The sequence below is a fragment of the Pteropus alecto genome, unplaced genomic scaffold (genome assembly GCF_000325575.1).
Source record: "Pteropus alecto unplaced genomic scaffold, ASM32557v1 scaffold57, whole genome shotgun sequence".
NCBI lineage: Eukaryota > Metazoa > Chordata > Mammalia > Chiroptera > Pteropodidae > Pteropus > Pteropus alecto.
The window spans coordinates 8,419,698-8,447,368 of NW_006442508.1; the positions used below are offsets into that span (position 1 = coordinate 8,419,698).

General features: G+C 34.6%; 1 protein-coding gene across 2 annotated transcripts in view; it reads right to left on the reverse strand.

Moving 5' to 3' along the window:
- SCFD2 (sec1 family domain containing 2) overlaps nt 1-27,671 on the reverse strand; it is a 352,474-nt gene that overhangs the window by 279,758 nt on the left and 45,045 nt on the right. For both annotated transcript variants that reach the window (XM_015597487.2, XM_025040285.1), the window contains exon 4: nt 15,363-15,538. In XM_015597487.2, the coding sequence (XP_015452973.1) occupies nt 15,363-15,538 (176 nt within the window). The remainder of the gene's footprint in view (nt 1-15,362; nt 15,539-27,671) is intronic.

The following is a 27,671-nucleotide window of genomic DNA, read 5'->3' on the forward strand; positions in this document are numbered from 1 at the left end:
TGAAAATGTCTCACAAACTGTAAAGAACTACACATTCATTGAACCAATGTGTACTGTGTGCTTCTTATATACCAGGCATATTCCCAATGAAAGGAAGCATGGATAAGTAAGTTATAAGATGCTGGTCTGTCAGTATCAGAGTAGTTGTAGCAGAAGGAGATCGATGCAAGTAACTATGAGCCACGCTACAACTGATATGTATTATGGATGCATGTGTAAGGGGCTATGGCACAGTAAAAAAACAGAAACCATTTATGTGTTGAGACATATACCTTTTATCAACTGAAAATTAGTCTTTTTAAAAAAACCCTTCTTAACATATAATAGAGGGCTTCATACCCAAAGATGCTCAAAATTTGTGTTGACTGCAGTCCTTATTAACTAACTATTGCTTGCCTTTACTCACTATATGTCATAAGCTCCACAGTAGCAGAGACTTTGTTTTTCTTGTTTACTAATGCAGCTTCAGTGACAAAGAATGGTGTCTAGTACCCAGTAGGTGCTTAATAAATATCTGTTGGTTGGATGGATGGATTTTATGTCTGGCTACATAAGAAATCATTTCCATTTGGAAGTCATTTCATTAACACTCCTACAAAAAATGAAATGTCTTTGCTTCTAAACTTTGGTCTATATTTTCCTATTTCTTTCTTTCTTTTTTTTTACTCTATTCTTTTGTCATACTAAGCAGAAATACACTGAATTAATCCTTTTTCCAATCAGTATATGAATTATTCAGAAGGAGAATTTAAATCAGGTGAGTGTATTAGAAACTATTCTGGTCAATAGAGAGAAGAGTGTTGATGACATATGCCTTGATTAGTAGTATATTTATGATATTTAAATAAGCAGCTTTCCTCTAGAGAGTTGTGTTTATAAGATTATTATTAATATGCCTTTTTATTAGTTTTTATTTAGATTATGGTCTTTAAAAATCTCCACAAGAGCAAAAGAAAACATCCACTAAACAAGTTACCTAAAAAGAAATAAATTAACTAAAGATATTACATATCTATTCAAGTTTCATGTAATTAACTTCCTTCTACTCCCAAAACACCTCGATGTATTTTACTGTATACATTTCATAATGTTTTTATATTTTACAATGTTTTTCCTACCAAAACTAAAGTTAAAGGATATAAAGTAAAAAAGTATGGGTATCATGTGTTTGACAAGATAAATTCTATATATTTTCAGTAAGAATTAATAACCAGAAATACCAAACCTTAAATTTTTCAATTTAATTTCCTCATTTTTTTCTATTTAAAAATTACAAATCCAAAATTTTGCAAGGTAAACAAACTTCGAACAGTTACTAATATATCAAAACAGCAACACTAAACAAAACAAACTCACTAGAAAAAGATTATACATGGACTAAGTAAAAAGAGGAATCTTTTGTACTCTTTTGTCAAACCACAGTAAAGATATTTTTAATCGCATAAGTGAATAATAATAGAAAATGCTTCATGTGGCAGGGTGGTAACCAATCAATTTTCAACACATATTTTCCACTGGAATAAGCTTTTTGGCAATTCCGTTTTGCTCATTTGCTACTTTTTTTTAAAGAACTCATAATCAGGAGATTAAAAAACTTAAGATGTGTTCCTACATACTATGTTAGAGAAGACTCCTACTAAAAACATTTGGTATAACAATATTTAATTGCTCAGCTGTGGACTTTTTTCTGCACAGATATGACATGACAAATTACTCTAGAAGTATTTCCATAATATTTGTAAAATGACAAAACTACCCTGCAAGATATAAGCTAGTACTGCCTCTACTGGAAAACAATGAGTAAGGAGAGTACTGAAGAGTGCCATATAACACTCTTCCTAAAGAATGTGTGTCTTTATGAAATTTGGATCATTCTGGAGAAAAAGAGACAAACAGATTGAACAGCTTCTATTTTGCACCATTTCACTTCTGCTTTGGATCTCTTAACTCAAAAGTAAAAATAGGAGTAAGGCGGAGCGGGGTAGATACCAAAGCACAGACATTCATCAAGGTGCTCAGGTAAACCAGGCTTGGCTCACAATGTCCCTCAAGAGAAGGAAACTTGAGATCCTGAACAAATCTTTCTTCTACTTTTGAGGATTAGCAGCCTCTGGCAAGAAAAAAACAAAACTCTCAATAAATAATTCATCCTATCTAGGCCTCCGAGAGTGGTAAGAAAAAGAAAATGGAGAAGAAATACACACCCAGGTTTAAGCCTACTGTCTAGTTTCAGGTACTCACTAATGTCAAGCTGACCTTCAGGACTCTCAGAATCCTTAGGTCAGAAGTGAAATGGCAAGGTCCTCAAGATTTTAAGCAGGCCTAGGCCTCAGCTTCCTTCGGAGAGACCTGCCATTAAGTTACACCCAAGATGTCCTGTGAATGGGCATAAGCAAGACTTGATATCCCCAAGGCTGACTAATATTAAAACACAAAAACAAAACAAAACAAAAACATCAATTAGACAGTGTTACTTCCTTTCATTCTTAGGAACTCAGATGTTTAAAAAAGAAAAAATGAATTCCATCAACCATTGGGGTGGCCAGCATAGTACAAACAGTTAGAGGGAGTGGCTCTGGAGAGATTCAGTCAGTGCAGGATAGCACAAACAATTATTATTTCCCTTTTGGTCAAACGCACCAAAATGGTTATATTCTTTCTTGTTTTTCACAGCATGAAGACCCACCCAGATGTGCCTTCGACTACTGGCAGAAAGTCCGTATTTGAAACTCTTTTGGTAGGCCCTCAAAATGCAAAGAACCAAAATTGTTAGCCTTGAACTTACTTTGCCTGATTACTGACTCTGGCTTACAGCTGGAATAATATATGATATCATTGCTTCTAAGGCAAGCCTAGTTTAAAAGCAATCCTATATATTTGACTATCACTTTCTAATCAGATGCTTGGCAAAAATTCACCTAACTCCAAAATCCTGGCAATGTGCCCTCCCTGGGCAAAGGAACAAGAAGTTCACGGGTTTTTTTTTTTTTCTATTTTCCATTGGTCTCTCTCTTTTGTTACTCAAAATACAATATCTTAATGTGACAAGGAAGAAGAACAACATTAAAAAATGTATTCTACAGGAGAAAAGTAAAATTGAGATGATGTATCCTATGGAGAAATATGTCTCATCAGATTTCAATAAAAGGCTTGCTGAGGAGTAAAGCTCAAGATGAAAATTCAATGTGGATGCCAAATTTATAGACGATCAAGGAAAAACAAATTAGTGGGAAATGTATTTTAATGATTGCAGTCCTCATAGAGAAAGTTACTGACTTAAATGCATATAAATTAAAATTTGTATTAATGGGTTATGTAGACTCTATTGTGTTCTGAAAATGTTTTTACCCTAATGCCTGAGAACAAGTATGAGTGAAGTATGAAAACAAAGTGACCAGCAAGCATTCTGATGCCCTGCCCCAGGATTAATATTCCAGCAATACATAGAAGTGAAGGGCATGGCTTCAGTATCACACAGGTTTAGGTTTTAAACTGGCTCTGACGCTTACTAATGGTAGAACCATGGTCATAAGGTTAATAACTTGTCTAACTTCTGCTAAACAGTCCTCAAGTCTAAATCAGTAATTCAAGAAAATTATTTATAAATTGGTTGATGAGAATCTAGGACTTATTTTTCTCATTTATTTTTTCACTATAAATGCGGTACTTAGGTACTCAGACCATCCTAGAAAATCCTACTTGGTCCTGGATCCCTAGAAAAATGGCACAAATGGTACTAATATACTGATATCTAATCCACATTACAAAATAAACCGTATGTACATCTAAGAAAACATATATGTTTCAATCTTATAACTCCACTGTCCAGCAGACCGCATGTGCTCAACAGATTATTACTACATGAAATTGAATAGAATATTTTCTTTTGAAAAAAACTTTCCAGTTTTTTCCCTCCACCATTTGGAAGTGACACCTCTCTTGGCAAAGAGCTAGAGAGCAGAGACTTTCCTGAAAAAGAGAGAAAGTAAAAGGATAACTTCTATTTCTGAGAATTAGTAAAGTTTAACCTAGTGTCACTCTAGGTGTTCTGAATTATAAGGGAAAAAGGGAGTAGAAGTCTTTTGAACTAATAAAAGTCTAAATGCATGACCTCCTGATGGACCATCAATGTTAGGCTACTTACATTTTTTAATTCCAAATGTCCTTCATTTGGAACTTTTTCCCATAAATTTTTTAGAAAAATTAAAAGTCTAATAATTTAGTGTTGCATTAAAATATGTTAAATCTCATACATTGTTTCCAAATATCCCCAAATCGAGTGATGTTTAAGAGTGCATGCATCAAGACAACCCACTATTTTGATCATTTCCCCATGAGATTATAAAATGATCAGAATTATAAGGCTCACACCACAAATTTCTCTAAAGAAAATTGCCGTAAAAGTTGACCATGTTAATTAGAATGTTTGGCTGCTGTCACAAAGACTCAAAATTATAGAGTCTTAAACAAGATAAGTACGTATTTCTCACTCACATAAAGACCAGGTAGGTGGCCCAGGGCTGATGTTTACATCATTTTCAGCAAACCAATTATGGTTCTTCTATCTTTGTGTTGAAACATCTTCAATACACAGTTTCCTATTATAATTCAAGTTGGCCACCCTGGGTGCATTTTAGCAGAGAATGCAGGGGAAAGAAAGGCATGTATCAATCTTTTCAGCGCATAGCCTCAAAGTGGCCCACATCACTTCTTATGCATGTCTTGTTCACCAGAACTTGGTCACATCTAGCTGCAAAGATAACAAGGAAGCACAGTGTTTATTGTGGGTGGCCATGCACTATGTAAAAAGGTGAGAATAGGTGATAAGGACATTAAGAAGCTTCTTCCCTAAAGGCCAAAACAAAGTGTCTCTTTTGACTAGTAAACTACTCAATTATTTATCCATTTATTGCAGGTGTCAATCTGTGGCAAGTCAACTCCATGTTTATTACAAATTTTTTAAATTCCCACGGGCAAACAGTTCAGCCTACTACTACAAGTGTGAAAATGAAGACTGCGTTCTGAGATATACTTGTGAGTAAGGTCAACAAAGTCCCTAGTCTCACTTACTTTATAGTCTAGCTGAGGGAGACAATCAATATGTAACATGAGAAGCAAATATAAAACAAAGTGATGCAGAAGGCTACTCAGGGAAATCTTCCCTAAAGAGATAGTTCTGGAGCCGTCATGAGAAGAGTTGGGAAAACAACATTGGAATAAGAGAGACTAACTATTGTTAGTTTAAAATGAGTAATCAGCAGATTGTAAAAATGTCTTACATGTTTTTAATTGAATATAAAAACAGATAAAAATAAGCAAATTCAATCATTAAAAATTTGTACATTAGTATTGTTTTAAAACATTAATCATGGATAGATTTTAATTAAGATAATCTGCCATTATTTTTAAGAATTTAAAGGCAGTTTTTATATTTAAAATATTATGCAGCTTATATTTCACTATTGGGACCCAAACTAAGTCAACACATTCTTGAGCTATTGGGAATCCACTCATAAAGATCTTAACCTAAGAACTCATAGTGCCAGCCTAACAGCACATCTCCAAAGCATCTATCCTTGGCCTGAGAGCAGATTAGGGGAGAGGTCAGTATCACTTAAATAATCATGATCTATTCACAGCATTTCACTAGTCACAATTTACCTTAAAAAAAGACCACACTTAAACTTATGAAAGGTGCTACAAGTGAGATGATTACCCCAAGTGACAAACCTTTGTCAAACTCATGGGCAGTGAAGGCAAGCTGCCACTCAAATGCCACTATTTTACCCCAATAGCTTTGCCAATACAGCAGTCAGAAAGACATCAAGTCAGACTCAAGGTCAGGGGAAATTTTCATCTACTTCTTACCTTCAAAACCCCATTCATCGACTCTAGTACACCACCAATTATAACACACAGCATTGTTTTATGTACTCCCAGAAAGAAAAAAAAAAAAACACTCCAATTAAACTAAGAAATGCCATTGATTTCAGGATGTATCTCAATTTCAGAAATGTATAAACGTGAAAAAATGGACATCTTAGAATCCATGAGAAATGGTAGTATTCTTCTAGCCAAATTCGCTCCTTTTGTTTTCAAAATGGAAAATGACCTTCACTATTTTCAGCTCAATCACCAAAAAAGAAAGTTTTTCTCTGTATTATGTTACCATCTCCCTGATATCTACCTCTCCTTGTATACAACTGCTTAATACAAATGTCCAAAAAGTTAACGCATAAATCCCCATTTAACTCTTCTCCAAAAATATTTAAGACAGTTCATTCAAAACAAATGTTGATTACTGTAGGGCTCTACAAAAAGGCTACAAAAAAAAAACAGCACCCCTCCCAGCCATGGTTTTGAATAAGTTGAGAAATAAAGCAAAGTTTAATAAAGGCTCGAGTCTAAATATCACTTTTATTACTGATAAAGGCCATACTGAGTGATGGAATATTACATCTGTCAGCCAAGATAGCTTGCTCATATAGAGCTCCAGAAATCAGACAGCCTTCTCCTCCAGGTCATAGGTAAGCAATGACGAGGGGAACCCCCTGCCATGAAGAAGCAGGACAGAGCATCTGCTCCCTGCTGCCAGCTTGCTCTGAAAAATAAGAAGAGTGGAGAAAGAAGAGGCCGCCACCCAATAAGGGCAAATTCTAATGCTGAAAGAGCTGAGTACCACAGAGCCCTCCACAGCCAGGCCCTTCCCAAGAGGAGAAAAGGCATAGTTGAGCCCATTCAATCATCCCAATTTTGCCAACCAGAAAAAACACTCCTCTCCCTAAGAGAAGAAGAAATAAAGAGCAGAGAGAGACCAAGAAAATGCCTAGGAAAATCCCTAGGAGTATGGGAAAGGTATTCTTCTCTAAAACTTGTCTTTGTAGTTGTTCTGATGAAATACTGTGAAAAACACTGTGACATAATAAGAAATCTAAATTTAGTCTCTGCCCTACCACCTCAGTTCCTGACACACAGTTTCTAAAACCCTTTCCTGAGCAACAGGGGCACCAAGAGCATCTTTTGTTCTAATATTTGGTCTTTGACTGTGTTTCCTGGTATACAGAACTCCTAAATCCCTTGAAATTTCCTGGGTGATAGGAGCATCTTTTTTTCTAATAAAGGGACTCTTCATGGGTTCCTGGATAGCTTGTGGATGGGGGCTGGTCACCACGAAGACCAAGCCATGAGCAGAATCCTGGAACTTCCAGCCTTCCCCTTATCCTCTAGGGAAAGGACAGGGAACAGAGATTGAGTTAATAATCGATCATGCCTAGGTAATGAAGCCCCCATAAACTCCCTAAAGTATAGAGTTCAGAGAACTTTTGGGTTGGTAAACATATCCATGTGCTGGGGGCGTGGCACGCCCCAACTCCTGAAGAACAGAAGTTCTGCATTCAGGACCCTTCTGGACCGTACTCTATGTACCTCTTAACCTGGCTGTTCAGATGCATTCTTTGTAATATCCTTTATAATAAGCTGATAAACTTAAATAAAAGTTTCCCTGAGTTTTGTGACCCATTACAGCAAATTATCAAACCTGAGGAGGGGGCCGTGGGAACTTCAATTTAAAGCTGATTGGTCAAATGTATGAGAGGCCCAGACTTGCAATTGCTGTCTAAAGTGGGGGCATGGGGGTGGGAGGATCAGTCTCCTGGTACTGAGCCTATAACCTGTGGAGTCTGCAGTTAGTGTCATATTGAATTGTAGAGTCACCCGGTTGGTGTTTAGAGAGTTGGAGAATTGGTTGGTATGGGAAAAACCACTACACATTTGGTGTCACAAGTGTTGATAGTAGAACGTAAAAGAAACAAGAGGTTTTCTTTTAAAAATGCTATACAATTTTCCTTCTCAGGAAAACTATGAAAAATCTCCCAATCTGTAAACAATACTCTGGTTTGACTTTGGAGATAATCTTTCTCTGCTTCTTCCCTCACTTTTTTTCCAAAAAAGTCACAGCATAAGTGTCACCAGCACTTATGCTGTGACAAATCATTACAAAACAGAACCTCCCAGGGTGTTGGTGAAGTGTGGAACAGAGCTAAAATGAGCCATTATACTCCCAAGCCTGGCCCTATGGCTTGGGACCTAACAGAAATAATAGAAGACTGAGAAAGTAAAACTCACCAATTTCTTATAGGACAAGCAGAATACTGTTATTTAGTTTAGGTAAACTTGATTTGTTATAGAAGAGATATTCTGAAATTTAATATATCATTAAAAAAAACTAATTCCACCTACAAAAACTACTTGGACAACTAATAAAATGGTATGCCTACCATCTGTCTTCATTGCAAAAACAGATAAAATTTAAAACTGAAGCAACATTTACCTGGGCTATCATGAGTGGCTATGTAACTCATTTATATTTTGTTTAAAAATCATTTTCCAAGTTGGGTATTTTAATTTAAAAATGTAAATTCTGCTTAAAGAAATAACTGTAGATAGGTAATACCTATATTTATAAATTATGTTTTTAGGAAGTATAAATACAGCTGCTTCTTCTACTATATAGTTTGATATCATTTTATAACTACAATAAATTATAATGTTTTTCTTTGTGACAGATATAAACATCAGTTACACATTGTAGAAAGAATGGGATTTAAATCTAGATTTAAAGAAAAATATTGTTAAACATTATCAAACAGTAAATATTTAAAAAAGTCAGATTTTTCTAATAGTCTCAATTTCCTTAAAAAATTTTAACATAGATAAACAAAGTCTAGGTGAGAATATATTAAGGTTTTACTCAGATAAAATACTTTGGCATTTGTAATATTTTTGGCTCAGCTAAAAGAATAAGCAATCATTATTTATTGAACACTTACTGCATGTAAAGCACTTTACTTAGTAATGTACATATATAATCTCATTCGATCCTGACGATAACACTATGAGGTAGGCACTTTATTTCTATTTAGATGAAAAAACGAAATCATACTTTCTAGTTAGACTATATTTAAAATAAAATCTCGGTAGCCTACCACCAAAAAAGTAAATCCACACTTTGATTTAAAAAAAGCAAAGTCATTTTTACAAGTGTATACATTTACTAATGAAATAATAACTGTATCCATGTTCAGATTAAACTTATTTTTTTCTACATTTTAAACATGAAACAAAAGTATTTGTTAATTAGCAGACTTGTGTTAAATGCCTAAAACATAGACTATGATTATTGGGCCTTGGAGATAAGGAAGAGAAAAAGGAACTGAGAAGATGTTTTATCTCCTTTTGGTTTTAAAAACATATCCACTGACAATAAAGATTAGATTTTCCCAATACGCAAAACGTTTCTCTTTTGAGCACATAACATTATCTTTTTCTCATTTTCTAGAGCCTGAGCCGAATATAAATCTTATGACCAGTACACAGATCTCTTGCTGACTAGTCCTTAAATCGCCAAAACCACGAAGCCAACAGTTGGCAGTAAGTAGAAAAACGTAGTAACTTATGTTAAATTATAGACTTCCAAGACCAATTTCTTTTTCTTAACCAAAGTTGTCTATAATATTACTTAGGCCATAAAGTCAACATTGAAGTTCGAGCAACAGAGGCCTGGTAAAGAGTGGTAGAAATGAGTCTCCCACGAAATCACCTCTCAATCATGGTTAAGATTTGCATCTAGCTGGCTCTCAAGCCCTTTAGAAAAAGCTAGAAGTTGCCCTCATACACAATATAAACTCAAATGTTCTACCTTCAAATCAAAGTCTATAAAAGGGACAGCTCATCTTTTATTATGACATTACATTAATGGAGGAAGTGTATACTATATAAAATAAGCACATCCATAAACAAAGCGCAATCACGATGGCTAGCTTATAATTTCACCTATGCTGAAACACTACTTGTAAGGACCCAGAACTCACTGAGAACATAGTGCTAGCCAACGTAATGAGCAATTATGATAAAAGTAAGATTTTGGTGTCTTAAATAACTTAAGATACTTTAGCATGTTAAAAGATTTCTTTTCACAGTCTTTTAACTTTTTTTCACTTGCTGAAAGAATCACATAAAGTACCATGGTCACATCTGAGGTAGTCTAATATGGGACATAATTCCAAAAATTAATTATAAATATAAGATAGCTTAGAATTAAAACTGTGTCAAGTTTCTTCAGAAATCTCTAATGAGGTGCAATATTAATATTCTTGGGAAAACACTGCTGTGTCTTGTTTTGAAACACTTTTGTTAGATTTTGGAATTAGAGATTCACCTTAAAGAATACCAGTAGCAGGCAGCAGCAGGGTGAGGAGGTTGTCCATGTGGTAGTACAGAGAAGAGAAAAGAAGATGGTAGCAGTGGCCTAGAGCAGGTTATCAGAACCCAAGGGATGAAAGGGTGTACTTGGGGGAAGGAAACGGCAGCCCAGTGCAGGTTTCAGAGTCAAATGAGGGTGGGGAGCCATCTTCGCATAGTAGGGTTGTTGGAACCCAAGAGGGTAGAGCGGACATCCAAGTGGAGGCTGGAGGCAGTTAGGGCCCAGTGCAGGGTATCAAAACATGAGCAAGGTGAGGGGGGTGTTTAAATGGCTACCAAGGCCCCTTGGGGAGAAGAGAGGTGAATGAAACATCAGCCCTAAATGAGTCGTCAGAACCAAAGGAGGTGAGAAAGTCATGCATGTGGAGGTTGAGGGAGAGCAATACCCCATGACAGAGTTTCAGAGCCTGAGCAAGGAGGTGAGAGCATCCGAACAGGGGAGTGGCAATGGCAGTATTCTCGCAAAGGATGTCAACAGAGGCACCTTTGCATGAAGTGAAAGAGAACATCTGTGTGAACCTAGACATGACCTGGAGCAGGAAGACAGAGCCCAGATGAGGTAAGGAAAGAACAAGAAGGGAAGCAGCTCTAAAGACTGGTTACATATGCGGAGATTTATCAAGTCATTAACTATGATGAGGGTAATGGGAGATAGGTTCCTCGCTGTCAGAGAAGGGAGTTACAAATAAGGAAAAAGAGAAAACTAGAATAAACTCTGTAGTATTAGATTAGAATTATGACATTAGAATGAATTCATGGTTTTTAATAGATATAGATATAGGTATGGGATATAGATATAGGTATAGGCATAGATTATAGATATAGATAATAGATATAGAAAAATATATAAGGAATATTTGGTAAATACACAAACATAGTGAGAAATTTTTAAATATTTCTGTCAGAAGCTAATAAATCAAAGAGATAAAGAATTTAAAAATTGTAGCTTTGAGTCAATTATTAATGATTATTTATATTATAATAATATACTTTATTATACATAAGATATATAAATATTGTATATAATCACTATGAACTAAGGGACATTTTTGGAACCCTACAGACAACAATTAGAGAATAAACTTTCTTTTTGAGCCCATATGAAACATTTATAAAAATGAATCACATACAAACAAGGAACCATATATAAGGAAATTAAATCATTCAAAACACATTCTCTAACCACGATCTAATAATCAATTAAAATAAAAGTTTTTTAAGAGCCCATTTATTTATAAACTTGAAAATATTCAGTCTAAATAATTAATTAACAAAGAAAAAGGTCATAATAGAAATTGTGAAATACTTAGAACTGAATAACAATAAATATAATAAAAACTTTTGGAATAAGGTACAAGCAATATTTAGATGGAAATTCATAATCTCATGCATATATTTGAAAATAAGAAGTTAGGTAAAAGAACATCAGAGCAAAACCAGGAACATAGAAAGGAAATAAAGATAGGAACAGAAATTAATGAAATATAAAACAAAAACATAAGTGAGTATATCAAAATAAAATAACTAAAGTCAATTCTTTGGAGTTACTAATAAAATTCTGCCAATACTGAGCAAAATCAAAAAAGAGTGAACACAATAAAAATACTAGGCATTATAAAAGGAATAAAACTATACATTGAAAAAAGATTTAACATTTTTAAGAGAATTCTATGAATAAATTTATGCCAGTAAATTTGAAAATTTATATGAATGAATAATTTCAGCTGATATAAACTATCAAATTAATCTTAAGAAGAAACAGAAGAATTAAATAGATCCATAAACATTTAAGTGATTAAATTGGAAATAAAAATCTAAAATGAACAAAGCAAAAAGTCCTAATGATTCTTCAGGCATATTTCACTTTTAAGCAACTCATAATTCCTTTCTTATACTCCTGAGAATAAAAAAAATAAAACTCACCCTAACCAAACCCATGGCAGCCCATAAAGAGAAGTCATATGCTAATCTCACTAATGAGCATAAATGCACATACTAAATTAAATATTAGCAAACTAAATCCAGCTATGTTTGTTTTTGTGTGTATGCATGCACATGTGTGTTAAGTGTGTGTGTGTGGGGGGGGGGACCAAGTTTAACCTATCCCAGGAATGCAATAATGATTATTTAACATTTAAAATTTTTAAATACAATTCACCACATTAACAGATTAAGGAAGAAAAACTATATAGTAATCTAAAAATTTCAGGATCTGCATTAAAATTCATGCATTATAAGAACAACAACTCAGCAACTAGTATTAGGAACTGCCCTTGCTTGATTAAAAACAAAACAAAAACTCATCGAATAAAATATTGAATGCTTAAATTTTAGAACATTTTCTTTAAAGTCAGGAATAATGCAAAGATACCAATCTATCATTGCCTCTTTTGAAGAGTGTCCTAATATACATAATCAGTGCACTAAAAAAGAAAGTGGTATTAAGTGTTGAAAGGAAGAAAACAACTGCTATTATTCACAGATATTACTGCCCACAAAGGAAATCCAGGAGAACCAATGAATCACAGCAAGAAATAAGAAAACAAATATAAATATCAAATGCAAGGTTGCTGGACATGTGATCAGTAGTCAAAAGTCAAGGTATTCCTCCTCTATGCTGGCAATAAACAATTCGAAAATTTTAAAAATTCAATTCTCAATGGCATTAAAATCTTTAAAATACTCCCAACAAATCTAGTAAGTCTCATTTATAGAGAAAACCATAAAACTGGACATATTGATTTTGAAATGCTGTGGTATTAATTCTGTAATAGGTAAACCGAACACTGGAACAGACTAGAAACTAAGAAATAAACCCACCACTGTATGAGATGTCAGTACATTACACATCAAAGGGAAAAGGATAAGTATCTTTTGCTTTCAAATAACAGAAAACCAACTATTAAAATTGCTTAAACAATGAGAAGTATCATCTCACAAAACCAGATTTTTTGAGGTAAGACTCAGAGTCAGGTTCTGTTCTGTCTTCCTGAAGATAACAGCAACCTTCTTTCATTACCACAAAATGCTCTAAGTGTCATAAACATATATCAAGAGGCAGAAAAAGGAGTTTGTTTTTTCATTATGTATCTTTCTATAAGGGCAAAAGAAAATCTTTCCTAGAAATATCTTCAGCAAACTTCCCTTTGCCTCTCTTTGGCTAGAACTGCTAAACCAATTATTAGGTAGGGAAATGAGAATACCAATATGGTCTGAGAAGAATCAGGATTTACCCAAATAATGTGGGGGAAAAGTAGACACTGGAACAAAACTGGTGTTATGCCAACATGAGAAAGAGAAAAAAGACTGTTGGATAAGTAATCTATGGTACAAGGGAATAGTTCATACATGGTGTGGGGGAGACTAGGCTATTCCTATGGGAAAAAAAAATTAGAGCTTAATAAAACACCAGGTGGATTAAAAATTTGAATGTCAAAAGTAAAAGTTAATTCTTAGTAGAAAATAAAGAACAATATACTTAGAAATTAGGGGTTAAAAATATTTCTAATGTAAAACATAAATAAGCACAAACCATAAAGGATAATATTAACTAGACTACATAAAAAATTAAAACTTTTATACGATGATATATATAGGAATTAAAATTCAAAGACAAAGTACAGTCTGGGAGAAGTATTTCCATGATGTAAAACAATTTATGCTGTTACCCAATAGAAGAAAAATGTGCAAAGTATAAGAATGAGCAACTGACAGAAGAGGAAAATTGAATAGTCAATAAATATCATAAAAGATGCTCAGCTTCATAGTAGCCAGGGGATTGCAAATTTATAATGCAGATAGCATTGACCCACTATCAAAAATGTTTAAGTTCAATAATACTGAGTGCTGGACACTATGCTGGGAAAGAAACTGTCATCCCTTCCTAGCAGAACTGTCAACTAGTCCAGCTTCTTTAGTGATCTATTTGGTGCTATTTAATTACCTCAACAACATGCATGGTCAACAATTTAACAATCCTCTCCAAGGTATATATCCTAGAGAAACTCTTTCACACGTGTACCATGTTCCAGGATATTCATCACATTCTTTCTAACCACACCGACACATCAACATACACACACACTCACACACATACACACACAAATATAGAACAGCCTAACTCTACATCAATATGGATTGGATAAATTATTTTATATTCATTTAAATAGTGTGGTATAGAATGAATGAACTGGTACTATACACGTCAACTTGGTTATCTTAAAAATAGAATGCTGAAAAAGCAGATTGCTTAGAAATATTATAGCGTGGTGTCACTCACATAAAAGGTAAAACCCATAACAATATCCTATATTATTTATGGAAAAAATATTTAATAAAAATATAGAAATAAGAATCAAGCTTATGATTACCTCTGAAAAAGAAAAAAGGAGAATCAGAGCAGGGAAGGGTATAGTATCAGAGATGCTTCAACTTTAACTCTATTTTTATTTCTTTAATAAAAAAATGATACAAAATAAATATTAAAAACTAGTAAGATATATTGAGTCTATATAGAGAGTACATAGATATTCATCATATTATTTTATGTAAATTTGAAATATTTTATAATTTTAAAACATATATCTTGTTAAAAAAAATCTCCCCATAAAAATAATTCATCAACCACGAAAAGGTCCTACCCCACATACAAATTTCTTCATAAAACTACAAATGCAGTTTTTTCTTTTCACCTTTTACTGAGCCACATGTTATATATGTTGTTTAAGGATTAGAGACTAGTTAGTGTGAGAAGAAATGCAAATAGCCATAATAGTCTACAGGAATAAGTTGTAAGGATTGAATAAAGATGCCATAAAAATCAAGAAAGGTCCGAGTGGCATAAAATTGAAAAGAGATTGTCCAAGGTTAGTCAAATGCTCAAAAACATTCTTAGTATTGAGTGAGAAGCCAAAGATGTCACTGTCAAAAAAAGAAAGGGTATGGCAAGTTTCTATTTTAATTTGAGAACACAAGGAGAATATGATATAAGGTATATGTCAACAGTATGATTTATTACTAATACTACAATAAGTATCAAAGTTTTTCCCTGGAAGTGAAAATTTTAATTATTACTATCCCAAGAAGCTCCCATAGCAACATACCTGGAGAAGGAGCCTTTCAAAAGCCAGAAAGTTGTCCCACTTGGCAGTCTGTGGGTGTTTCAGAGTTTGAACAGTGGCCAGTCCAAGCTGCAGGAGTCCACAGTGATTCACTAGAGCTTTGAAGTTGTTCTTGAAGAGCTGAATATAGGACATCAGCTGCCCTGGAGTGACTCTTCCTAGAGAAACACAATAATTTATCAGTGAACCCTCTTCTGGAAGTGGTAAAAATAATGAGGAGAATTCCCTTAATAATACTAACTACCTTATATTGGTACAGAACTTCTGAGTTGACTGCAAGCTTTGCTAAGCTATTGTGATTTTTACAACATGGTGACAACAGTGGAGTTGAAACTATTACCTGCATTTTGCAAGTAAGAAAACAGATGTTAAGTGATCTGGCCAAGGTCATGTTGTTAGTGAAATTCATTTTCTAATTCTGCAATACCCTGCAAGTAAGTTCTCAAATAAAGTCACACAAATAAATATTTGCTGGGCTCAACATGGAGTGCCTCTCTAAGACATATGATTTGGAAGTCTAAGAGGCAAAGAGGCAAAATTTCTAATTGTGTGTGTATGTATATAAAACATGAGGAAAAATCTGTTACAACTATAGCTAAAACTTTATCACTGATATCAGTGGGTTCATGACAATAAAAGGATAAAGCTGGCTGTTACACAAAACAAAAATGTATGGAAAACCAGGGTGGCAAAAACACTAGAAGATCAGATATCAGAAGAAACAATGTGGTGTGGGTGATACAGCATTTGCTACAATGATGACCTAGACTTGAACAAGAGAACGCACATTATAAAAAACGAGCAATAGTACAAAGACAAAATAGACAAATGAAAAAAACTGTTGAAGATTCACTCCTTCAGAGCCTCGAAGTCCAACTTTTGCCTATAGCAGTCCTTCAGTTGATTCACTTCTCACTCTCCAACCCGCCAAATTTAATTCCTGCCACTTATCAGTACTTTGCACAAAACTCCTGAATACCACAAATTCTCTCTATTGGGCAAAAAGAAGGCAATGGGGCCAGACACAGATGAAATTCAAGTAAATTCCTACACGTTACCCACGCCATGTTTGTGGGTTACTCTCGGATGCTTGAAATCCAAGTTTGTTTGTTATATCCAGATTTGTTAATACTTGGCAATGAAACCATCTATCTTTATTTAGCACGTCACAGTTTACACAGTGCAACCATGCCCTCTTCTGATTCTCATAGCAAATCTATGAGGCAGCATACAAGGCATGTGCTGCATCTCTGAGCCCCACCGAGGCATTGAGTTCAGTGTCATGCACAGTGCTAAATGGCAGATATCACATAATAAATGATTTTGGCTACAGATCATAATACACAAAAAATGAAGACTTAGAAGAAACTTAAAAGCCTGTGACATATTCTTTCCTTTCATTACATTCTTTTGAAGAGATTAAGAATTTTGAAGCTCTTTCTTACCAGTTTATCAGGGTGAGCATCTAAAGAATAAGAATACTAGGAATAAGTAGGCAGCAGAATCTCACTAGTTTCTTTGGTCTCTTTGTAGAGCATGAGCTCATTCCTGATTCTCAAAGCAGCAAGCTAACGATTTGCTTGCTTAAGTACTAATAAAGAAAAACCAGAGAAGAACTCTGGTTTTGAGCCAGGTTTATTAAGGTATGATTTACATACAGTAAAATTAACCTTATCTTAGTATACAGTTCTGTGAATTTTGACAAATGCATATAGCTCGGTAAGCACTATCAAAATCAAAATACAGAACATTTCTATCATTCCAAAAGTTCCCCTTCTTTGTTGTTAATTCTCTTTCCTTATCCTCAGACCTTGATAAACACATATATGTGTTTATCATATATAGTTTTGCCTTTCCAGAATGTTATATAACTGGAATCATATAGTATGTAGTCTTTTGACTCTAGTTTCTTTCCCGTTAGCATGGTGTATTTGTTATTCATACATGTTGCTTATATTCACAGTTTGCTCCCTTTTTGGTCTGAGTAATAGTCCACTGTATGCATGTGTCATAGCTTCTTTACCTATTCACCAGTTAATGATCACCTGGTTGTTTCCAATTTTTTAAATTATGAATAAAGTCTTCACAGACATCCGTACAGGCTTTTATACATGTATGTGTGTGTGTACATATGATTTCATTTTTCTGGGGTTAATTTCTAGTACTGGTGTTGCTGGGTCATATATTAAGTATATGTTTAACTTTATAAGAAATGGACAAACTGATTTCCAAAGTGTGCTGCCCCACCAGCAACATGTGAGAGTTCTAGTTGCCTCATACCCTCACCAGAACTTGGTATTTATTGCTAGTTATTTTGATTTTAGTCATTCTAACAGGTGTGTAGCAATATTTCATCATGATTTTCATTTGTATTTTTCTAACAACTTACAGTATCGATCATCTTTCCCACCCTATGCTTTTGCCATCTTATATATATTTTGGTGAAGTATCTGTTCAAATTTGTTGTCCATTTTTATTAGGTTGTTTATTATTATTGAATTGTGTCATTAATTTTTGTTAATTCATTGTTTCAACACATATCTCTGTGTCAGGCATTGTTCTTGGACAAATCGTGGACAAGCCAGATAAAAATCACTGACCTCCTGGCCAATAAAGAAGACAAATGACTCCTTGATGCTCTCCTAATTAAGTCAGCCTATCACATGTCATTCTCTCTTAGGTAATGGGGACCTTTTGTGCAAATAATTAACATTTTTACACAATGACATCTTCTAATGTTAAATATTAACATTAAATACATGAAAACAAATTTTCACACAAAATGGGTTCAAGTCTACAATCACCATGAGTCCCATTTATTTGTTAAACACTGTCCTGCAGGTGATAGAAGTACAAAGGCACCTAGAGGTTTGTCTATGAAGAGAGAGATTCGTAAAATAATTATATAAATAATTACTTAATCATTATTGTGATAAGGATTGCTAAGGAAAAATACAAAATGTCTTCAAAGTATGAAAGGCTCTATATGATACGAACTGTCTACCTCTCTAACTCTGTATCCTCAACTAAAGAAGGAGAAACTAAATAGGCTCAAAATACATACAATCTATTCATAATATAACTGTCTTTTAGAGAGTCCATAAAAAATGGAAATCAACAGAGAAAGCCATCAAAGGGTCTGTTTAGATTTCTATTATAATAATCATATGCTCAATTTAAAGATAAAAATAGCTTTGATTCAAAAACAAAGTTGAACTTTTTATCCAGTTAAACTGTGTTTCCTAGCTCAGACTCAGAATTGGTAACCATATTTACATAATGCCACCTTCCCACCTAAGGAATAAATGGGTATATTTCACAACAGGAAATGCCAACAGAACACTACATTGTGAATTGAGCGATTATATACCTTTGCTGCTCTATTCTTTTCTCCTCTGTATACTTTTTCTTACGCATACAACCACTAACAGTTCATTAGATAAGTCATGAAAGCAGATTGGGCGGGGGGCGGGGGGAGCGGGGGCGGAGTGGTAAAAATCTATAACACGCTAACAAAAATTTAATAAAAGATCATTTCATATAAATACTTTAAAATCACAACCTTACATAAAACAAATAGAAATCAATTAATTGACGACCAAAAATTCTACAGTGAAGCTAACAACTTGAGAAAGCTTCTCAGTTCATAACAACTAAAACAGCAAGCAACTAGAACCAGATGTTGAAAAAGTCATAGAAAGAACATTTATTCATATCCCACATTTCAAAGAAAAAAAAATAATAAAACCCACCTTGTCAGGCAGATTTACATAGTGATTTTAAAATGTCAACCTGGAGGCTTTGCAACACATTTTTTAAAGCCATAAAAACAAAGGTCATTTTATATCAAGACTGCATAACATGTAGCAACTTTTTGAAAAGTGGCAATTTGAAATTTGAAAAATGGTTTTCAAGTAAGAAAAGCTATTAGGCTTTCTTTTTTTTTTTTTTTTTTACAGAGTCTTTAAGAAAGAGAAACAGCCTTCTGATTTCAATCTAGCTAAGAAAAAATATAAAACTTTATCAATCATCAATTCCATATATTTTTAAAACTCACTAAAATATAATTATCCCTTGAAGGAAGGGCGACAAATTTGGAAAATAAAAGGTTTTGATATTTTAATGGTCTGCGATCCTTACAATACTGAATTCAAATGCATCATGGAGACTATTTTCTATTTACTATATACACTTGATAAATTATAACTTTCTCAATGCATTTTTGTGACTTGTTAAAATATATTTAATTTATTAATGCTTCTTTGTTGATATTCTTAAAGAATAATCTGTCAGTATCAGGTTTGATTTAATCACAAACTGTGTCTTAATGGTAGAAAGCAATGACCAACAGAAATTTGTCTAGTATATTTGCTACTAAACGGTTATTTAAAAAACCTTGATATAAAAAATAATAATATTGTCATTGCATGTTTTTTATTTATTTTCCTGAAAACATGAATGGAAACCGAAGTATGTGAAATTTGAATACACAAAGTTACATGCTTTAAGATTTGCATTCCCAGAAATCAGCATTTCGTTTATCTCCTTTTCAATCATTTTTCTAATATAATAAAAGTGAAGTACATTAAAATATTTAAATAGAATATGTTCTGCTAAAACTGTGGTTTATTAGTTCACACACAATTGGCAAACAGGAATAATTTCAATATTACACAAAAGTCATATCTATTCATTTTTTCTTATTATTTTAACATTTTGTGCCACCAAATAACGGCAGCTAAACCCAAAGCAAATAATAAGAGCCAAACACTGGAAGCCACAAGAGGAACTGAGCACTGTATGCAGCGCCCAGGCATCCCTAGGTCTTCCCCTTGGCTCTGCTTGGCCATGTGTCCTGTTTGGTTCTACCTGTTTTTTGGTGCATTTTGCCTTTGCCTCCATAACTAAACAGCCTCAAAACCTCTTTACAACCTTCAACTTTTTGTTCATGTAAAGTCCTATATATGCCATAACATTTCTTTATTTATAGGAATTTAGCATATCTTTTTAACTGCATTAGTATTTTTATCAACATTCTTATTGTTTTTATTAGTTTTCTAATTATAAATTTAAATATATTTTTGAATGGGCTTCTGCTAATGACATTTTTTTATCACGAACCCTGATACCTAGTATGTGATTTTACAAAACAAGTTTTCCAGGAATACATAAATATGATAGGAAAAACACCCATACTGACATATAGACAAAGGTTGGTAGTTAGCACTATTAGAGAAAATTTCAAATGTTCATTCAACAGTTAACATAAGAGAGCCAGAATCTTGTGTATGAATGATGGCTTAGAAGTCTGTAAATACTGTACAAAAAGCTCAGAGTGTAAACTGAGCAGACAGGTTTACATCCTCTCCTTATTCCATCAGAATGACAGAAAGGAATTAAAAAGGATAGGAACACACAACAACAAAGAGATGGTGAGATAGTCCACAAGCAGACTTACATTATTACATTACATTATTACATTAAGTTAAGCAGACTTAAACTTTTTTTGTTCTGTCAACTATGTTGGCATCTTATGCCTTTTCATGTTCTAAGAAGAGGATATTAGCCTGCTCTACTCTTCGCTTTACTTATTTCTCCCTTTCATCTTTCAAACCATCTTTACTTTTATTTTGATCTGGATAAAATTGATAGCACTTATATTTTGTTCTGTAACTATAATTAGTTTTATGTGCTTTTTCTATAGTTTGATTTGAAAAGTTCAAAAATCAATCAATAGTAGTGTGTATATCATTATGAACTATATAACAATGATGGAATCAAATTATGTGCTATGTTTACATTTCCTATACATATAATATGCTTTGCTCCTAGAATGCTTGGTGGCATTTGGGGTGGCGGGCATTATCTGCCTAAATCAAAGCTTTGACATATTATAATCACAAATATAATGTGATTATATCTTCAGAGTCTGTGTTTTTTTTTTTCCTCCCTGAACACTTTATTACCGAACCCCTTCATTTTCCAGGGTCATCCTGGATGGATGGTTCTCCAGGCCTTTCTACACAGTCAGCAACCTAGAACTTCCTTTATTGCTCTCTTTTGTTGGAACACTGTTTTGTTAAATCTATGACTTTTCTTTCTTGGTGTACTCTTTTTGCTGGACATTCTCAAGTAACACTCAGAAAGGTGGTTAGAAAGCAAAGTTCTTTTATGTCTGAAAAGGCTTTTTCTTGTCTTCAAAGTTTAATAATAGTTTATCTGGACATAGAATTCTCAGTTAAAATAATAAGGTTGCTAATGAGGAATGTGTGCTACTCTCATTCTTGTTCCTTTGTAGGTAAGCTTCTTTTTTCCATCTTGGAGCCCTTAAGACCTTCTCACTGCCTTGTACTGAGGACTCGCAGTGATTACATCTAGTTCAGAGACTGTTTAATTCTTTCTACTTGCTTCTCAGGAAGCCTATTTAAATTTCACTATGCCTTTATTCATATCTAGAAAAGCCTCACATTCTTTCTTTGCTATTCTCTAATTTGTTTCCTATTCTCTGCTCTGTTTCTCTTTATGAAACTTTTAATTATTCTTGGATCTCCTGGATTAGTTAGCTATAACTTTTATCTTTTCTATCTTTTTAATGTCCTATTCAGACTATATTTTAAGAAGTTTTCTTGATTTATATTTAAACTTTGGCTGAATTTCATTTTCACAATATCTTTATTTCCAAGAGTTCTTTTTAAAATAACGGCTTTATTGAGATATAACTCAAAAACCATAAAATTCACCCTTAAAGTATACAATTCAGTGGTTTTTAGTATATTCACAGAGCTGTGCAATCATCACCACTACATAATTTGAGAACATTTTATCACCTCTAGAAAACAAAAATATATATAGCTACAAAGCCATACATATTAGAATATAAGCTGAATGAAATTTTTAGTTGGGATACATAAGTATACTTAGCTATACCAGGAAACTAAGAAATAATGGAAATAAGAACATTCAAGTAATCATAACTACAACTGAATTATGATTTTTAAAATAATAATACTATCATTTTTATCATATTAAAATATTTTTAATTGAAGTACAAATCCCTAGAAGGTAAAAGAGGAAGAGTACTACTTGATAGAGCAAAACAAACAATAAAAATAAACCTTCTACTCTCAGCCACCCAAAAAGTCTTTGCCTAGAATAAGTTAAAAGGCACTGCAGCGAAGAGAAAGCTACCTGCTAGAAAGGTACAAGCAACTTCAGACACGGAAACCTCAAGTATAATGGATATGAAGAGTGATGAGAATAACATAAAGCATACAAATCATACAAATCTTAAGTGTACAGGTAAATTAAAGTTTACATATGTATCTATCCATATAACCACCACCCAGATCAATGTATAGAATATGTCCAGAACTCTAGAAGACCCCCTCGTATACTTATCCAATTAATAATCCCACAAACATACACTATTACTTATCTCTATCACCACAGATCATTTCTTTCTGCTTTTGAACTTCATTTAATGAAATTATATGTATGTACTCTTTTGTGTCTAGCTTCTTTTGTTAACATTATCCAAAACTTCAATCTTTTTTCCCTATTTTATTGCTCTACATGACTACATCAGTTTCTTTATCCATTCTGCTTTGAAGGACACTTAGGTTTTATAGTTTGGGGACATTATAAATAATGATACTATGAACATTCTAATAAATGTCTTTTGGTAAACATAAGCACCCATTTCTATTGAATATATGCCCAGGTGTGAAACTGCTCAGTAGGTGTATACTTAGCTGTAGTTGATACTATCAGATTTCCATGTGTCAATATCTTCATACATTTTAGATTTGATTAAATTTAACAACTTAATATAATTTTTAGGGAATATTAATTTTTAAAATGAGGCATAACTGGCAGTTCCTGTCAAGATGGCAGAGTGAGTAAAAGTAAACTCTGTGCGTGCCTCCTCCCACAACCACATTAAAATCACAACTAATTATACAACAATCAACCTGGAGAACCATCTGAACACTAGCTGAAGATAACTCTTATAACTAAGAATATAAAGAAGAGGTCATATTGACAATGGTAGGAGGGGTGGAGGCACAAAACAGGCTGGCTGTGCATAAGCGTGTAGCAGATGCACATCAGGAGGGATATTTCAACTGCGGAGGACCCACCTCAATAGCGAAGGTACCCAGCCTCACACCTGGGCTCCCTAGGCCAAGGTTCCAGTGCCACGAAGAGGAATCCACACAAAATCTGGCTGTAAAAATCAACAGGAACTCCAACCATCCAGGTAAGATAAATGGCTGCTGGAAACCCAGGCGTGCCCTTGAAAAGCCTGCACACAGACTTACTCACTCACAAACACTGGAGGGGAAACAGCAGCTTGTGAGGTGCCAGAGACATCCAGGGAAAGAACTGAGTTGTGTGGTTTCAGGGCAAGGGCTGGAGGAGCAGCCACCATTATAACCTTTTGTTGAGCCCTCCTCCTGAGCAGCCTACAGGTGGACGCCATCTTGCCTATGCTGAGCCCTCCTAGCACATGACCAAATCCGAATCTCCATTGGCCTGATGAACTCTACTCACTCAGCTCCAACCTGGTAACTTCTGGGACCACATCCCACCTAAATCTCATATTCCTGGCTGGGCAACCAGCCCTTCCCCTCCCTCAAGGCAGAAGGCTCCTTCAGCAACAATTTACATGCCTCAGCTTGCGTGCCTCTGAAGACAATTCCTGGGCAGGCAGTCAGCCCCAGCCTGAGCTGCAGTATTTCTTAAACAAATCTCAGCAGTCTGTGAACCTGAGGTGGGGGTACTGCACCACTGAGGTGTGATCTAAGACTTTTGCAAGTGACTACAGGTGCAGCACTGGCACCAAATCTGAATCTGCACTAACCTGGTGAACACCACTCATCCCACCCTGGTAATTTCCTTGGGCGCACCTAAGCCGACTAGTGTACCGCCCGAGACTCCATTAGCTGCTGAGCCTTACGAACAGCCAGCAGGCAGCCTCAGGCCTTGGGGTACCCTAAGCCTTTTGCTAATCTGCCCCAGGCCCAGGAGTAGTGTATCCAACCATGCCCATGTGCCTCCAGATCAAGCACTGGGAGCAACCCACTGGGCATAGCTTTGTAGCTCCAATCAGGTAGCTGTAGGCTGGTCACAGGCAGCAGATAACCTTGGGAGACCCAAAAGGCTCCAGAATTAACACACCCAGAGGTTGGCATTAGACTTCAACAGAATATGACCTGATTAGCCCACAAGCAACACACCTAAAGAGTGGTCTCAACAGGCACACGAACCCGATGGGTGAACTCCCTCTTTGGGATGAGCCCACACACAGCTCATACGCTGCAGGCATGGCCAGTCTTCACAGCCAGTCAGCCTGAAAGTCAATCCTACTCACTGATTTGCCAACAACAATTAAAGTTCAAGTATAAAAGAAGGACACATGCAACCACACAAGGGTTACTCCTGGAGCACCTGGTACAGGTGATCAGAGAGACTGAATCACAGGGCCACACAGAACACCTACTACAAAGGCCACTCCCTTAAGACAGGGAGACATAGCAGACTACCTAACACATAGAAGTGAACACAGAGAGACAGCCAAAATGAGAAAACAAACATGTTCCAGATGAAAGAACAGGAGAAAACTCCAAAAAAAAAAACCAAAAACCAAAACAAAAACAAAAAACCTAAAAGAAATGGATGCAAGCAGAGTACCAAATTCAGAGTTCAAAACACTGGTTATAAGGATGCTCAATGAACTCAGAGGAAGAACAGACGATCTCAGTGAAAACTTCAACAGAGATAGTAAGCCTAAAAAAGGATGTAGAAATCCAAAAAATGAACCAGTCAGAAATGAAGAATACCATAACTGAAATGAAGAATACACTAAAAGGAAACAGGAGATTAGATGAAGCAGAAAATCGAATTAGCGATTTAGAACACAAAATAGCAGAAAACACCCAATTAAAACAGCAAAGACAGATAAATAATAAATAAATTGATTTTTTTAAATGAGGAAAGTTTAAGGGACCTCTGGGACAACACCCAGCATAACTACTTTTGCATCACTAGGGTACCAGAAGAGGAAGAGAGCGAGCAAAAGATTGAAAACCTATTTGAAGAAATAATGCCTGAAAACTTCCCTAACCTGGCGAAGGAAATAGACCTACAAGTCCAGAAAGTGCAGAAAGCCACAAACAAAATGAACCCAAAGAGGTCCACGCCAAAGGTTAGAGACAAAGAGAGAATCCTAAAAACAGAAAGAGAAAGGCAGCTAGTTACTTACAAGAGAGGTCCCATAAGACTGTTAGCTGATTTCTTAACAGAAATTTTGCAGTACAGAAAACCTTTAAAGTGATGAAAAGCAAGGACCTCACAACCAAGATTACTCTACCTAGCAAGGCTGTCAATTAAAATTGAAGGTGAGATAAAGATCGTCCCAGATAAGAAAAAGCTACAGGAATTCACCACCACCAAACCAACATTAGAAGAAATACTTAAGGAATTTCTTTAAAAAGAAGTAGGGGGAGGAGGAAAGAATACAAATATGAATAGTAAAATGGCAATAACTATGTACCTATCAATAATCACTTTAAATGTAAATGGACTAACTGCTCTACTTAAAAGACATAGAGTAGCTGAACAAATAAGAAAACAAGACCCATACATATGTTGTCTACAAGGGAACCACTTCAGATAGAAAGAAACACACAGACTGAAAGAAAAGAGACAAAAAAAGATATTTCATGCAAATGGAAATGAAAAAAAAAGAAAGTCTAGGGTAGTAATACTTATACCAGACAAAATAGACTTTAAAACAAATGCTATAATAAGAGACAAAGTAAGACATTGTTTAATGATAAAGGGATCAATCCTACAAGAGGACATAACCCTAGTAAATATTTATGCACCCAACATAGGAGCATCTAAATAGATAAAGCAAACAATGACCGAATAATGGGAGAGAATGACAGTAATACAGCCATAGTAGGGGATTTTAACACCTCATTGGCACCAACAGACAGACCTTCAGACAGAAAATCAACAAGAAAACAATGGCCTCAAATGTCACACTAGACCAGATAAATTAATTAATATTTCTAGAACATTTCACCCCAAAGCTGCAGAATATACATTCTTCTCAAGTACACATGGAACATTTTCCAAGATAGACCACGTTAGGCCCCAAAAAAGTCTCAGTAAATTTAAGAGGATTGAAATCATATCAAGCATCTTTCTACAACCACAATGGTATGAAATTAGAAATCAATTATAAGAAAAAAAGTGAAAAACACACAAACACATGGAGGCTAATTAACATGTCACTAAACAATGAATGGGTTAACAATGAGATAAAGGAAGGAATCAAAAGACATCTTGAAAGAAATGAAAATGAAAACACAACAACCCCAAATTTATGGGACACGGTGAAAGCGTCCTAAGAGGGAAATTCATAGCAATATAGGCCTACCTCAAACAAACAAACGAAAATCTCAAATAAACAATCTAACTTTGCACCTACAGGAACTAGAAAAAGAATAGCAAATGAAGTCCAAAGTGAGTAGAAGGAAGGGAATAATAAAGATCAAAGCAGAAATAAATGAAATAGGGTGAGTCTGAAAAATCAACATATCAATGAAACCAAGAGCTAGATTTTAGAAAAGATAAACAAAATTAATAAACATTCAACCAGAATCATCAAGAAAAAAGAGAGAGGACCCATATAAATAAACTCAGAAAAAGAAGTGACAACGGACTCCATAAAAATACAAAGGATTATAAGAAAATACAAGCAATTGTATGCCAACAAATTGGACTATCTGGAAGGAACGGATAAATTCTTAGAAACATACAACCTTCCAAGACAGAATGAAGAAGAAACAGAACATCTGAACTGACCGATTACTCCTAATAAAATTGAATAACTAATCAAAAACCTACGAACAGACAAAAGCCTTGGACTGGATGGTTTCACAGGTGAATTTTACCAAATATTCAAAGGAGAATTAACAACTATTCTTCTTAAACTATTCCAAAAAACTTAAGAGGAAGGAAAGCTAACTAAAAAGTTTTTGCACAGCAAAAGAAACCATCAACAAAAGGAAAAGACATTCTACTGAATGGGAGAATATATATAACAATGATACATTGATAAAAAAAATTAATATCCAAAATATATAAAAAAATAACATATACCAAAAAACTAACAGTCCAAATAAAAACTGTACATGAAACATGGCAGAGTGAGAGACATTCCCATAACTCTCCCCTTGAAACAACAATAAGCTAAATATCTAAAACTGAACAAAAAACACA